This window comes from Jaculus jaculus, chromosome 16 (genome assembly GCF_020740685.1).
Source record: "Jaculus jaculus isolate mJacJac1 chromosome 16, mJacJac1.mat.Y.cur, whole genome shotgun sequence".
In the NCBI taxonomy this organism is placed as follows: Eukaryota; Metazoa; Chordata; class Mammalia; order Rodentia; family Dipodidae; genus Jaculus; species Jaculus jaculus.
Window position 1 is genome coordinate 16,207,130 of NC_059117.1, and position 13,665 is coordinate 16,220,794.

Here is a 13,665-nt window from a genome sequence, read left to right on the forward strand (position 1 = left end):
ACCCTGTAAATACATCTGGCCTCCACATGCACAAACACGGGGTGTATGCATCTGCACACACATATGCCATACACCATGTCACACATACTACACATACACAAAAGAAAAAAGAAACCCTTATTCCACCAAGAAACACCAAAGTAACTAAAAGTAACTTTGAGTTACAATACTTTCCATTCCTTTTTATTGCACATAACATCATTACTTTTATTTTTCATTTCTTGACATGTCAACTTCAGATGTAGGAAGGGGTTGAAGGGAGTCAGGAAGCTCTGTTAGGTAGTTTAGGGTGACTGGGCCCAGAAATTAAAAAGCAGAAATGTCCTTAAGTCTGTCCTTGAAATCTCCACTTTACTAGAGATCAGAGAAGGGTCTCTTCTCTCTGTACCTCTTGACTAAAGGAGTTCCCTAGACCGGTTTTCCTACAAACAACCTGAGCCCCTCCTGGGAGGGAGAGCCCCTTTCCTAGAATTTAAATCTGATCCTGGTATTGTGGTTTATTAAGCTCAGCTCCAAAATTTGGTTTAAGGCTGGCCTCCTCCTGAGCTGAGGGAGTCCACACAGTCAGCTGTCTCTCACACTGGCCGGCAGCTGAGGATAAAGAGCCCACCTCACACAGGAGGATTATCCATAGTTCCCACCAGGTAGGCTCTCTTTATTTTTGGCTATTCATCCCTCCTGAACTGGCAAGTTCCTGTCCTGGTAAGCCCCTGCTACTCCTTCATGGCTCCTACCCTCTCCTCCTCCCACGAGATAGCAGCTTTTCTCCCGGAACCCCTTTTCATGTTTGAGGCCCCTGCTCACTTCCCACATGGTTCTCAGTTCACAGGCCCTCCCTCTCCCTTGTATACTCCTGAATAATCTTGTAAGGGTTCGTGAGTTATCCTTCTCAGTCTGAATTATCCAATTCTTTGGTTAAAAACAGATACAAACCCAGTGCTTAGAGTTCAGGGACTTTTCCTGAACCTCTAAAACCCTGTTACAGAGTGTGAATGCAAGTCTTAGTGAGACAGTTTAGGGATAGCGGGGCCCCCAAAGGTAAACTAAGGGAGAAATATCCCTGAACTTGTAAGAGTAGGACGAGGATTTTTCCTTATCTCTTTTTACTAAAACTGGTCACAGGATGTAAGATCACCAGGTACCTAAGCATTCTCAGCCTGGGGTCTTGTGTTTCCTGACTGCTACTTCCCTAAAGGAGTTCCCCTTCCCCAGAAGACTGAATGGAAGATGTGAGTGAGTTTACAAATTGCCTGGACACTTGACATGGGAACTTGACTGACCAGCTCAGCCCTCCTCCAGTATATTCCCATGAAAAACCCCAACCAGGGTCACCAGATGGGCTTTTCCACGTCCAGGAACTTCCTCCTGCATTGCTGCAGGAACTCTACTTTCTTGCCTTCTTTTAAGCTCTATCATAAAATTTTTTTAAGCTATACTCTCTTTGTGTGAGAAAGAAAGAACAAGATAGAGAAAAAGGAAATGGGTGAGTCAGGGCCTCCAGACACATGAGCCAGCTTGTGCATCTGGTTTATGTGGGTCCTGGAGATTTCAACCATGGTCTTTTGGCTTTGTGGGCAAGTGCCTTAACCACTAAGCCATCTCTCCAGCCTGAAGATAATTAAAAAAAAAAAAAAAAAGAACGAAGCAGGTTTAAAAAAAAATACTTAGAAGCCGGGCGTGGTGACGCACGCCTTTAATCCCAGCACTCGGGAGGCAGAGGTAGGAGGATCGCCGAGAGTTCAAGGCCACCCTAAGACTACAGAGTTAATTCCAGGTCAGCCTGGACCAGAGTGAGACCCTACCTCGAAAAACCAAAAAAAAAAAAAAGTGTTTTCAAGACACTGTCCAGTTTTCCAGAACGCAGGTTCAAAGCTAACCATGAGTACAAACCTGACTGGCCTATTGCGCTTCGCAGGGTCACATGCCCAGCTCCTGGTTGGGGTGGGGGGGCAGATGGCCCCTCCCAGACACTGCAGCATAACTGAAGAATCCTATACGTGGCTTTGAAGTATACACTCAATGTTCTAAATAACATCATCTATGAAGCTTGACAGAATATTGTTCCCAGACCCTGGCTGAGATTTTCAATTCCTAAACATAATCTGAGTTGCTAAAGAGCTTTATAAGGTCTTGTCTTTTATACTAATGACATTGAAAAGATCATTGCTAAGGTTGGAGAAGTATGATCAGTGGATAAGGGGCTTGCTTCTCAAACCGATGCCCACAGTTCAGATCCCAGACCCCATGTAAAAGACAAAAAGCTATGGCTTCTATCGACCCAGCTTGACAAGATGGGACAGAAAGGAGAACTCTAAGAAGTGCTCAGACCAGCTGGACTGGTGAACACAGCCATGAACAAAGGAACAACAAAAGACCCTGCCTCGAACAAGGTGGGAGGCAAACACTAACACCCCAAAGTTGTTCTCTGACCTCCACCCATGTGCCGAGGCATGTGTACCCCTGTGGGTTTACACAGGCACACACATGTGCACACACACACTGAGAATCATGTCACAATTCTCAGGCTTGATACACTGTGTCATGTTAAGAATGGGATGCTCTTAAACTAGGTATGGTATCACATGCCTTTAATCCCAGCACTCAGGAGGCAGAGGTAGGAGGATTACCATGAGTCCAAGGCCACCCTGAGACTACACAGTGAATTCCAGGTCAGGCTGGACTAGAGTGAGACTCTACCCCACAAAAAAAAAAAAAAAAAAAAAAAAGTGGTGTTCTAGGGCTAGAGAGATGGCTAAGCAGTTAAGGCACTTGCCTGTGAAGCCTAAGGACCCAGGTTCAATTCTCCAGGACCCACATAAGCCAGATGTACAAAGAGGAGCAGGCATCTGGAGCTCATTTGCAGTGGCTAGTGGCCCTGACACGCCCATGTTTGCTTGCTGGCTCTCTATCTACCTGTCTCCCTCACTCGCACGCTCTCTCTCTCTCTCTCTCTCTCTCTCTTTTCTCTCAAATAAATTTTAAAAAAGAAATAAATAAAAGAATGAGGTGTTCTCACTCAGGTCTAAACTGCGGAAACATTGCTGCAAGCAGCTCTTCATCAAGTGACATTACAGTCTGAAACTAGTTCCAGAATTACAAACAGATAGAATGTTCTCACTCTGTCAATGAGTGGTCTCTAAAGAAGAACCACCAAACGCTGGAAGACATCCTTTTAAAGAAATAATCTTGGGCTGGAGAGATGGCTTAGCAGTTAGCGCTTGCCTGTGAAGCCTAAGGACCCCGGTTTGAGGCTCGATTCCCCAGGACCCACATTAGCCAGATGCACAAGGAGGCACACGCATCTGGAGTTCGTTTGCAGTGGCTGGAAGCCTTGGTGTGCCCATTTCTCTCCCCTTCTCTCTCTCTCCCTCCCTCTCCCCCTCCCTCTCTCTCTCTCTGCCTCTCTCTCTCTTTCTCTCCCTGTCACTCTCAAATAAATAAATTAACAAAAAAAAAAAAAAAGTTTAAAAAAAAAAGAAATAATCTAAGCCAGGCATGGTAGCACACATCTTTAGTCCTAGCACTCTGGAGGCAGAGGTAGGAAGATCGCTGTGAGGTCAAAGCCAGCCTGAGACTACATAGTGCATTCCAGGTCAGCCTGGGCTACAGCAAAAAAACAAATAAATAAATCTAACAGAAAATTCATTACCTTGGTATCCACAACAGTTTTCACCTTTAGTTTAAAAGGGATATCTTGTGAAAAATGTTAAGTGAAAATGATTAATTGTACTAATTAGGTATCCTTTTCCAAGAAGAGTTAAATTATTTCCACTGTTAACATTCCTACTATAATACCACGTATAATGTCCTAGGGGACTTACTTGTCAGTATGTTACAAAACTTCTGCAGAGTTCCTCCTTGACTATGACTCTTTAACAGGAAACAAGTGTGGTGGCTATCGTGAAAGGACTGAGAGTTCAAAGCCAGGCTGGGCTGCAGAGCAAGATTAGTTCAAGAAAAACGAAACTCAACTAAAATCCTACAGTGGAACTGTTGAGTCACTTACTGCAAATTGCCCACTCTTACTGCCACGGGCACGTGGGGCAGCTGCGTGGCCCACTTCAGCGTCACATCCTGATAAATGTGCAACAGGCTTCTGTGGTTCCCGATCAGAATATTGGTTGTTCCTTCAGAAACTGCAGGTTGAAGACACAGAGGACGGTAAGAACACAGCCATCTCACACAGCATGTCTCTGCAGGGCTTTATGACACAAACCAGTTCTAGTACCTCCCTTTAACACAGAGAGACTTTAAGAAATTAGATATTTGTTTCCAACCTCAATCCACCAATATCAAAAAGAAACAAATAGCCGGGTGTGGTGGTACACACCTTTAATCCCAGCACTCGGGAGGCAGAGGTAGGAGGATCGCTGTGAGTTCGAGGCCACCCTGAGACTACAGAGTGAATTCCAGGTCAGCCTGAGCTAGAGCAAGACCCTACCTTGAAAAAAAAAAGAAAAGAAAAGAAACACTTTATAGACATGGACTTATAGACTTTGTAGACATGTAGCCAACATGTTTTCAATTCATCTAGAAGGCACACACTTCACTATGGTGCAATATATTTAAATTACTGATTCGTTGGGCATTCGCTTTGGAAGACTTATTCTGTTGGATAGTGTGATTCCTGTCCTTAGAGTGTGTTCTCTCAAAAGCATCTCCATCAGTCATGTGATGGAAGCATTAGTGTGCTGAAGCCACTGAGACAAGTGACTTCCTACCATGTAGAATGACTGACAAAACCAAATCTGTGCTTTATGTCAAATTTCTATCCAAACTTTGAAAGTTACAGTTCCCATTACATAGTGAGTATAAAGCTATTTTCCTAGATGCTTAAAATATGTGTATGAGTGTGGCTTTTTATGATATGTATAGCATGGCCTTGACATGTGGGAAAGGTCAAAGAAAACCTTCCTACCAACCTGAGCAATATGGGAGGAAGCAACTTGGGCTACAATCAAGTTTCTTCATAAACCGAATTTGTCCATTATCCTTGAGGCAAAAAAAGTTTCTTTCACCAAGAACAAAAACCAAAGATGCAGACTGATTGAAAGAGACAACACATATATCAAGGGCTTGCTCTCCAATGTTCAGAGTCCAGTCCACCTGCAAAGCAAGAGCCACGTTAATTTAATTGCTAAAAACAGAGTATTTCTCATTTTTATATTAATATAAATTCAGAAACTAATTTACATCAAAATAGAATTGTGAAGATTGACTCACTTCTCCTTCATTTACTTTCTGACGTTGGTTTGTTTGCTAGCGTCATAGCTGGTATTTCATAGACTCTCACAGGTTTTACCACATTTCTTACCAGGTGAGATTACCTATTTCATCACCCAAAAGTACTCATCAAAAAGTTGATCTGCTTTTCTGAAAACTTCTCTATTAAATCTATTGTGGGGTCCAGGAGGGATAAAGATTAGAGCTGCTACACTTAGGAATAAGAAGGTCCACTGAGCAGAAAGGTTCTGCGTATCAAAAACCCCAGAAGAAAGGCTTTGCATGTTCCCCATAAGGAGATGACAACTGGGTCCTGGGAAGACGCTTCAGCAGATAAGAGCATTTGATGCCTAAAATGTATTTATTCTTTGCAGGAACTCTTCATAAACAAATATGATTAGGTCTAGCACTACAGAAATCTTTATATATTTACAAAAAGCCTTACAACTAGTCTTTTTCCAGAACCGAGTTTCTGATGTTCAGCCTCCTGCCTTCTGTCTGCATCTGTTGCAAAAGCAAGTACTTGGTACCTGTACACAAAAGATAGCAAAGTATAAGCAACTTTATAAATTTAACGCAACTTTAAACATTAGAGGCCTACAATCTTATAAACACTGCAAATATTTCCTTTAGTTCTAAAAAAAATTGTAAACTCTGAAATTGAATTCTATTATGCATGAAATGTATAAAATTGTCATGTTAAATAAGTTACAACTACACCTACCAATTACTCAATACTGTGAAAAAAGCTCTATTCTCAAAGTTCTGTTTAAAATTGTATTTGGCAAGTAACATCCAAAAAAAAAAAAAAACTTAAAACACCAAATAGACAGAAACAACTTTGAATAGGGCAATTAGTCAGAAATTGTTAATAAATAATTCATGGAGCCAAGAAATAAATTAAATAAATAAAATGAAATAAATTAAATCCCCAGCCAAAATACTTAATAACTAAATGAATTTTGTCAAATTAATCACATTGTGTCTTAGCTTCCCATCAATAAGATGAAAACAATCATCTTTAATTTATTGTTGAAAGGAAAACACATTGTAAGGAAGTATGCAGTGCAAGATCTGATATGTACATGTTGATTGCTCCCTATCCAAAATGCTAGAGACCTAAGTACTCCAAGATCAGAGATTTTTGGATTTTGCGATATTTGCACAAACTTTACAGTTGAGCAGCCATAATACAAATGCTTTAAAATGTGAATGTTTTGAACATGTCAATGCTCAAAAAGCCATAGGCATTATAGTATTTCAGATTTTTTAATATTTATTTTTATTTATTTATGAGACACGAACAGAAACAGAGAGAAAGATAATGGACACACCAGGGCCTGTGGCACTGCAAATGAACTCGGGACACATGTGCCACCTTGGGCATCTGGCTTATGTGGGTCCTGGGGAATTGAACTTGGGTCCTTAGGCTTTACAGGCAGGTTCCATAACCACTAAACCCTCTCTCCAGCTCCCACTTCAAATTTTGGATTTTCATATTATGGATGCTCTGTTTCTCTGGTAACGATTTTTTTTAATTTTTTTGTTTATTTTTATTTAAGAGCGACAGAGAGAGGAGGGGGGAGGAGAGAGAATGGGCACAGCCGGGCTTCCAGCCACTGCAAATGAACTCCAGACACGTGCGCCCCCTTGTGCATCTGGCTAACGTGGGTTCTAGGGAATCAAGCCTCGAACTGGGGTCCTTAGGCTTCACAGGCAAGCGCTTAACCGCTACGCCATCTCTCCAGCCCCTCTGGTAACATTTTTTAATCATTATTCAACATAATGTATATCATTTTTGAATCAACAAACAACTAAGTTACCAATAAAGTGCAAACCCCTGAACTGTCCACTGCTTAATGGGATATTTTAGAATAATCTATTCATAATGAGAAAGCCTCAAACTAACAAAGCCCTTCCCCACCTAGTAGTTCTCAATTCCTTGTATTATTCCTCCACAATGAAATGGAAAACCTGAAAATAGCTACATTCACACAACATGGAAAATACTGCCGAAGAGAAAGACGTCTATGGATGTGAAGCCCATGGACGTGAGTGAAGACAATATGGAGTGTTTAAACCAGCACTGAGATGCGTGATCTAGGGCTGGGGCATGGTTCCGAGGAAGACACCAACCCAGTATATACAAAACCTGGGAGTCAATCCCAGACCTACGAGCTGAGGTGTGGCCAATGGAAAACACCCAGTACCCAGAAAACCTGGAATTCAATTCTAGAACAAAAAACACAGTAGATTCAAATGCCATCTATTGGAATGATTTGGATGTGTTCCCCACAAAGCAAGTGTCATAAACTTGATCCCCAGTGCAGCAGGAACAGGAAGAGGTGTCAAATGGGAGGTATGAGCTCCTATTAGGCCATGAGTGACATTCTAATAAAGATATCCAGGCCAATTACAAAAGGACTTTCAGCTACTGAATGCATCTCTAGAACTCATCTACCATGTTCTTTTGTGCTTCCACAAAGAGAAGACAAAACAAGAAGCCCCTAATCAGATTGCAGCCTTTAGATCTTGGACATCCCCGTACCTAGATTACAAGAAATAAATATCTGTTCTTCATAACTTATCCTGTCTCGAACATTCTGTTCTAGCAGAACAAAGACTAAGACATACACTGACTGAAAAGCATCCCATCTCAATCATGGGGGGGGAAAAGTCCAATTTCAGCAGGATTCCAGAATGACTATAAATTAAGACAGATTTCACAAAGAATAAAGGCCAATGACAAACTGACAATAAGCTACAAAAAAGCCTTATACTTAACATGGAAGCTAAATGCATATGAAGTTCATTTGTTCCAAAAAATATACTGAAGAAGACTAGAGAGGGAATTAGCAGTGGGAAAAAAACCACATGATCTCTATGGACCAGGAGTTCCCAGACCATATGTGGGGATTTGTACACAGACACCCTTCAGGTGCTGTGGACTAATGGGTGGTACACATACATGGCCAATGGAACGTGGTGGCGGAAACAAGTAACTAGGCTGTAGGAGATATGCTGTCCATTCAGGAGGAGAAGGATTGTTTTAAAGAATGAATAGAAGGGGTTAAGGAGATGGCTAGGTGGTTAAAGGCACTTGCTTTCAAAGCCTGATGGCCTGGATTCAATCCCCAGAAGCCAAATAAAGCCAAATGAACATGGCGGCATACGTGTCTTGAGTTCACTTGCTGCTCAGGTACATCAATCCTCTCTTACTCACTCTCTCTCAAATTTGATTCCCCAGAAAGCCAGATGTGCAAAGTGGTGAAGGCATCAGAAGTTTGTTTGTAGCAGCTAGAGGTTCTAGTATGCCCATTCTCTCAGACATGGTGGTTCATGCCTTTAATCCCACCACTTGAGAGGCAGAGGTAGAGGTAGGAGGATTGCAATGAGTTCAAGGCCAGCCTGGGACTACACAGTGACTTCCAGGTCAGGCTTGGCTAAAGTGAGACCCTGCCTCCCTTCCTTACAAAAAAAATGAATTAATTAAAAATGAATTATTCCAGAGAAGAGAAAAATATGGTACAGGGAAGCAAACACATGTGTAAAGTTATGCAGCCATGATAGGAGTTAGGGAAAGATGCATGGCAGAGTAAAATAAATCATGGGCGATGAGACCCAAAAAAGGTAGGGAGAAGATCTAAGCCTTGTAAAACCATAAATACACACACACACACACAGCAGGAGGCTACAGTAAATGTCTATGCCTTCATCTGCAAGTGACCTTAAAGCATTCAGCATCCAAAAATGTCAAATGATTAGAATATACATTCAAACCACCAAAGATCCTTTTCCTTTTCCCACTTGAGGCAACTGAAGCAGTGAGCACCCGCAGAAGTACTGAACGCACCCAAAGAAGTACTGAGCACACCCGCAGAAGCACTGAGCGCACACGCAGAAGCACTGAGCGCACACGCAGAAGTACTGAGCACACACAGAGCACTGAGCGCACACGAGAAGCACTGAGTACACACAGAGCACTGAGCACATGCAGAAGCACTGAGCAGCCACAAAGTACAACAATACCGCAGAGCTGGCCCTGCCATGGATCTCACCTGAGGCAAGTAGTTATATAGGAAGTTTATTTCCTGCAGACTCATACATGATTATATGGATATTAATGAGATCGTTTCAAAGGTCCAAAGATCCCTGTGCAGCTTGCAGCTTCTCAAATAACTACAAAGAGTTATTATTTCCCTAGGACAAAGGAAGCCTCTGCCGTGGTCTCATTAACATCAAAACTGCAGGCAGAGACATGGCCAAAATTGTCTGCTCATTTCCAAATCCAACTATGTCTCTTCCTGGAAGGCAACTGAGAGGAGGATTCTACTATTTAACATAACTGACAGTAAATTTACATGATGACAAACTTATGATACAAGTATTTTATGGTTCTTCCTTAACTCTTCTTAACTGTGACCAATAATGTATATAAAAATCTATTTCCAAAACCAAACCAGCCCGAGCAGATGTGGGAAGTCTAAATTAAAGAAAAAACTTGGATCTTTTTCCTAGCATTCAATGATGACGGTTCTAAGCCAAAGAATAAAACCCCCTTTCAGAGCCAGCTGAAGGGAAAACCAGGCCCGGGCTGAGTGTCAGGACTGCACTCAGAGCAGGCCAGCTGAGCTCGCGGCTGCTTCACTCAGGAGCCAGAAGTGCTTGCTGATCCCAGGTAGCAGCTAAGACAGAGGCAGCCACGAAACTCAGTGCTCTTCCACACCCATCCAAACAGCAGCAGCATGTGACTGACACGTGCACTGGTGTGCAACAGAGTACAAAAGCAAGACCTCGGAAATCATTTACTTGCAAAGGAAACAAACAAGTGACAGGGCACCAGGCAATTTGGGAATGCTGGTAGTTAACCAGGAGAATCGTACTCAACAAGGCAACTGCACCCAGAGCTTACTGATGCTCATTTCAACCATTACTCAGCGTGGATCATGTCAGGGAGACTCATTTCCATGGAAAGATGCCACTAGCAGAACAGCAGCTTGCTTTCCACGTATTCCTAGTCTTGAGAAAGCGCTTGTGAACGCCGCATACTCTGCAAGGCAGGGTGCGCTCAACCTCAGGGGATACCAAATTCCTGCGAGGGAGGAGCACTGAGCCCGTCCAAAACAAGGAACTGTTTCATGTCAGTGAGAGCTGACGTACTGGGAGGGAGGCAAAGGGAATCAAGAAAACATCCCTGTGGGAAGAGCAGGAACTGTTACATGCAGCTCTGTGCAGAAAGAATTACAGGGGAGCAGAAAAGATACAGCTACCACTTTTTTTTTAATTTATTTTTATTTTTATTTATTTATTTGAGAGGGACATACAGAAAGAGAGAGAAAGAGAGAATGGGTACACGAGGACCTCCAGCCACTGCAAACAAACTCTAGATGCATGCACCACCTTGTGCATCTGGCTAACATGGGTCCTGGGGAATTGAGCCTCGAACCTGGGTCCTTAGGCTTCACAGGCAAGCACTTAACCGCTAAGCCATCCCTCCAACTCTACAGATACCATTTTGATGTGTTCGTGTGTAGGAGGCGTGGTATGGTGTGTGTGTGGTGGTGCATGCACAGTGTATGCACTGTGTGTGCAGATAACTGCGCGTCGCACACACCCTTGCGGAGGAGAACGCTGGTGTCTTCCTCCCACTCCATGACAGTTCCTTGAGACTGGGTCTCTCCCTGAACCCAGAGCTGATGTTTGCTTTTCAGTCATACTGGCAGCAATTTGGGCCCCACTGAGTCAACTGGCCTGCTCCCAAATGGAGTTACAGGTGCATGTGGCCACACCCTGCTTCCTATGTGGGTGCTGGGGATTGAACTCAGGCCATTGCGCTCATGTGGCAAGCTCTTGCCCACTCAGCCATCTTCCCCATCTCCAGACAGAATTTAGTAGGTAGAGAAGGAAGCCTTGGGGGGATATTTCAATTTGCTCAGAGCTTGCCCTGGGGAACAGCACAACCTGCTTTGTAAAATAGTCATTTAAATTCAACGAATGCATTTTTAGGTGCTCTGTCTCAGTGTAAAAACATGTATATCTCTGCTTGTAAATGTCCTTGTTTTTAATCTTAAAGGAAAAGACACTATTTTCCCATTTAGTAACTTAATAGTTTTTAGGTGAGCATACAGAGTAGTGGATTCCATCCTGGCGTGTTCATACGTGCATGCCATTGTGCTTTGTTCATATTTGTTCCCCTCTCCTATGACCCTTTTTCTGGCCTCTCCCCATCGAGCTGTTTCTCTTTCTTCTTCCGGTCCATTTTCCCTTTTGTGAACTTACTCCATGTACCTGGTATACTCTTTGTACTCTACTTCCATTAAGATCCCTTCCTCCCATCCTGATGCCCTTTCTAGTTTTGTGGGGGGCTTTGACGTGTGTATGAGTGTGTGTGCGCGTGTGTGCTGTATGTAGGTGTGCGCGCCCTTGCAGAGCCGTGCTGGCCTGCAGCAGAATGCACTCAGCCTGCAGCAGCAGAGGGGAACATTGGGTGTCCCACCCCAGCACTCTCCACACGTTCTTGTTTAAGTAGGAGTGTCTCACTGATCCCCAAGCTTGCTGAAGTGATTCTCAGGTCTCTGTTCTCCTATGGGACTAGGGTTACAGATGTAAGCGGACAAGCCTGGGTGTCTGTGTGCATCCTGAGATGTGGAACTCCAGCAGTCTCTCAGACCCTCATCATTCATTCATTCATTATTTATTTTTAGCAGCATATGCTGTGGGGAGGACAGCAAACAGTAGGAGAGAAAATTACATACGTGGCTGGTATACTTCCTCAAGGAGGAAGGATCCTCACTCGGCCGTCATTCACAAACCCAGCACCATGTAAAGCTCCCTGTGGTCGACATCACAATACACTACAACAGCTGGCTGACTGTTGTCCCCACACCTGTCTGAATATTGCCTGACAATAGGAGACAGGTATTATTTGACTTTACATGTCTAGTACCTTGCACAGTATGATGGATAGACAAAGTGCTTGAAAAATGTTTGCTAATTAAATGAGTGAGTGAATTAACTGAATAAATCAGTCAATGGATAAACACTGAAGACATATTTGCTTATCATAGAGTTCAAAATATAAGTCATACTCTAAAATATTCAGTATAAAAGACAATATATGACATTGAACAAAAATGAATGTTTTAGGCAAATATGTGCCTAGGAAGTGAAAAAAGGATACATGAAGCAGTTGTAAACGTCCCTTCCACATCTGATGGTCCACATCACAGAGGCAAATAGGACACACTGTATGTCAAAACCATTGTCCTTGAGAATCCATAAAGGTTTCTGTCCAGGAAGCTGGCAGCCCACAGACACCAAGATCTGGGTATATGTGATCCAGCCCTTATAAAAAGCAGCATGGTATTTGTCTATGAATTATGACTGCCTCCCTATGAACGTTTTTTCCTTTCCAGTGCCAGGAATCAAATCTAGTCTTTTGCATGCTAGAGAGGCACTCTACCACTAAGCATCCAAACCCTCCCATAGACTTGAAATAAACTCTAAAATTGCTTACAATACCTAACACAATATCAAATCTATGTAAACTGCTACACTGTATTATATAGGGGGAAAAATCACAACATTTAAAACAGACAAAAGTTTCTCATAGTTTCCATCAGAAATTGGTTGAATCTGTGAGTGAACTTGTGGATATGGAAAAACCAACTGATTAAGAATAGTTTTTGAATGGGAAAGCAGCTTTTTCTGGCTTCAAGAGGTGACTTAAAAGGATGGACAAGCCTGGTGTGGGGCACACACAACCCCAGCACTCCATAGCCAGAGGCATGAGGGTCATTCCAGCTCAGCAATGTAACCCTGGGCAAACAAAGCAAGACCCACTTCTCAAAAAAAAAAAAAAAAAAATTTAAATTAAAAGATGAGGCTAGAGAGATTGCTCAGTGGTTAAAGTGCTTGCCTGCAAACCCTAACAACCTGGGTTCAAGCCCCCATTACCCATGTAAAGCAAGATGCACAGATGCATCAGAAGTCCATTGGCAGTGGCTGGAGGCTCTGGCATGCCCATTCTCTTTCTCTTCTCTTTATCTCTGCTTGCAAATAGATAAATAAAATATTTTAAAAATAGAACTAAAAGAATACATACAGAGCCGGGCGTGGTGGCGCACGCCTTTAATCCCAGCACTCGGGAGGCAGAGGTAGGAGGATTGCCGTGAGTTCGAGGCCACCCTGAGACTCCATAGTGAATTCCAGGTCAGCCTGGGCTGGAGTAAGACCCTACCTCAAAAACCAAAAAAAAAAAAAAAAAAAAAGAATACATACAAAACAAGCTTTCAAGTATTAGATTCAAAGGGGAGATACAAACAGAGATTCAGCCAGGCATGGTGGCGCACGCCTTTAATCCCAGCACTCGGGAGGCAGAGGTAGGAGGATCCTCATGAGTTCGAGGCCACCCTGAGACTACATAGTGAATTCCAGGTCAGC

General features: G+C 43.0%; 1 protein-coding gene across 5 annotated transcripts in view; it reads right to left on the minus strand.

Moving 5' to 3' along the window:
• Bbs9 (Bardet-Biedl syndrome 9) overlaps positions 1-13,665 on the minus strand; it is a 370,311-nt gene that overhangs the window by 282,119 nt on the left and 74,527 nt on the right. For all 5 annotated transcript variants that reach the window (XM_045135893.1, XM_045135892.1, XM_045135896.1 and 2 more), the window contains 3 exons: positions 5,669-5,753; positions 4,923-5,106; positions 4,007-4,136 (listed from right to left, as the gene is read on the minus strand). In XM_045135893.1, the coding sequence (XP_044991828.1) occupies positions 4,007-4,136; positions 4,923-5,106; positions 5,669-5,753 (399 nt within the window). The remainder of the gene's footprint in view (positions 1-4,006; positions 4,137-4,922; positions 5,107-5,668; positions 5,754-13,665) is intronic.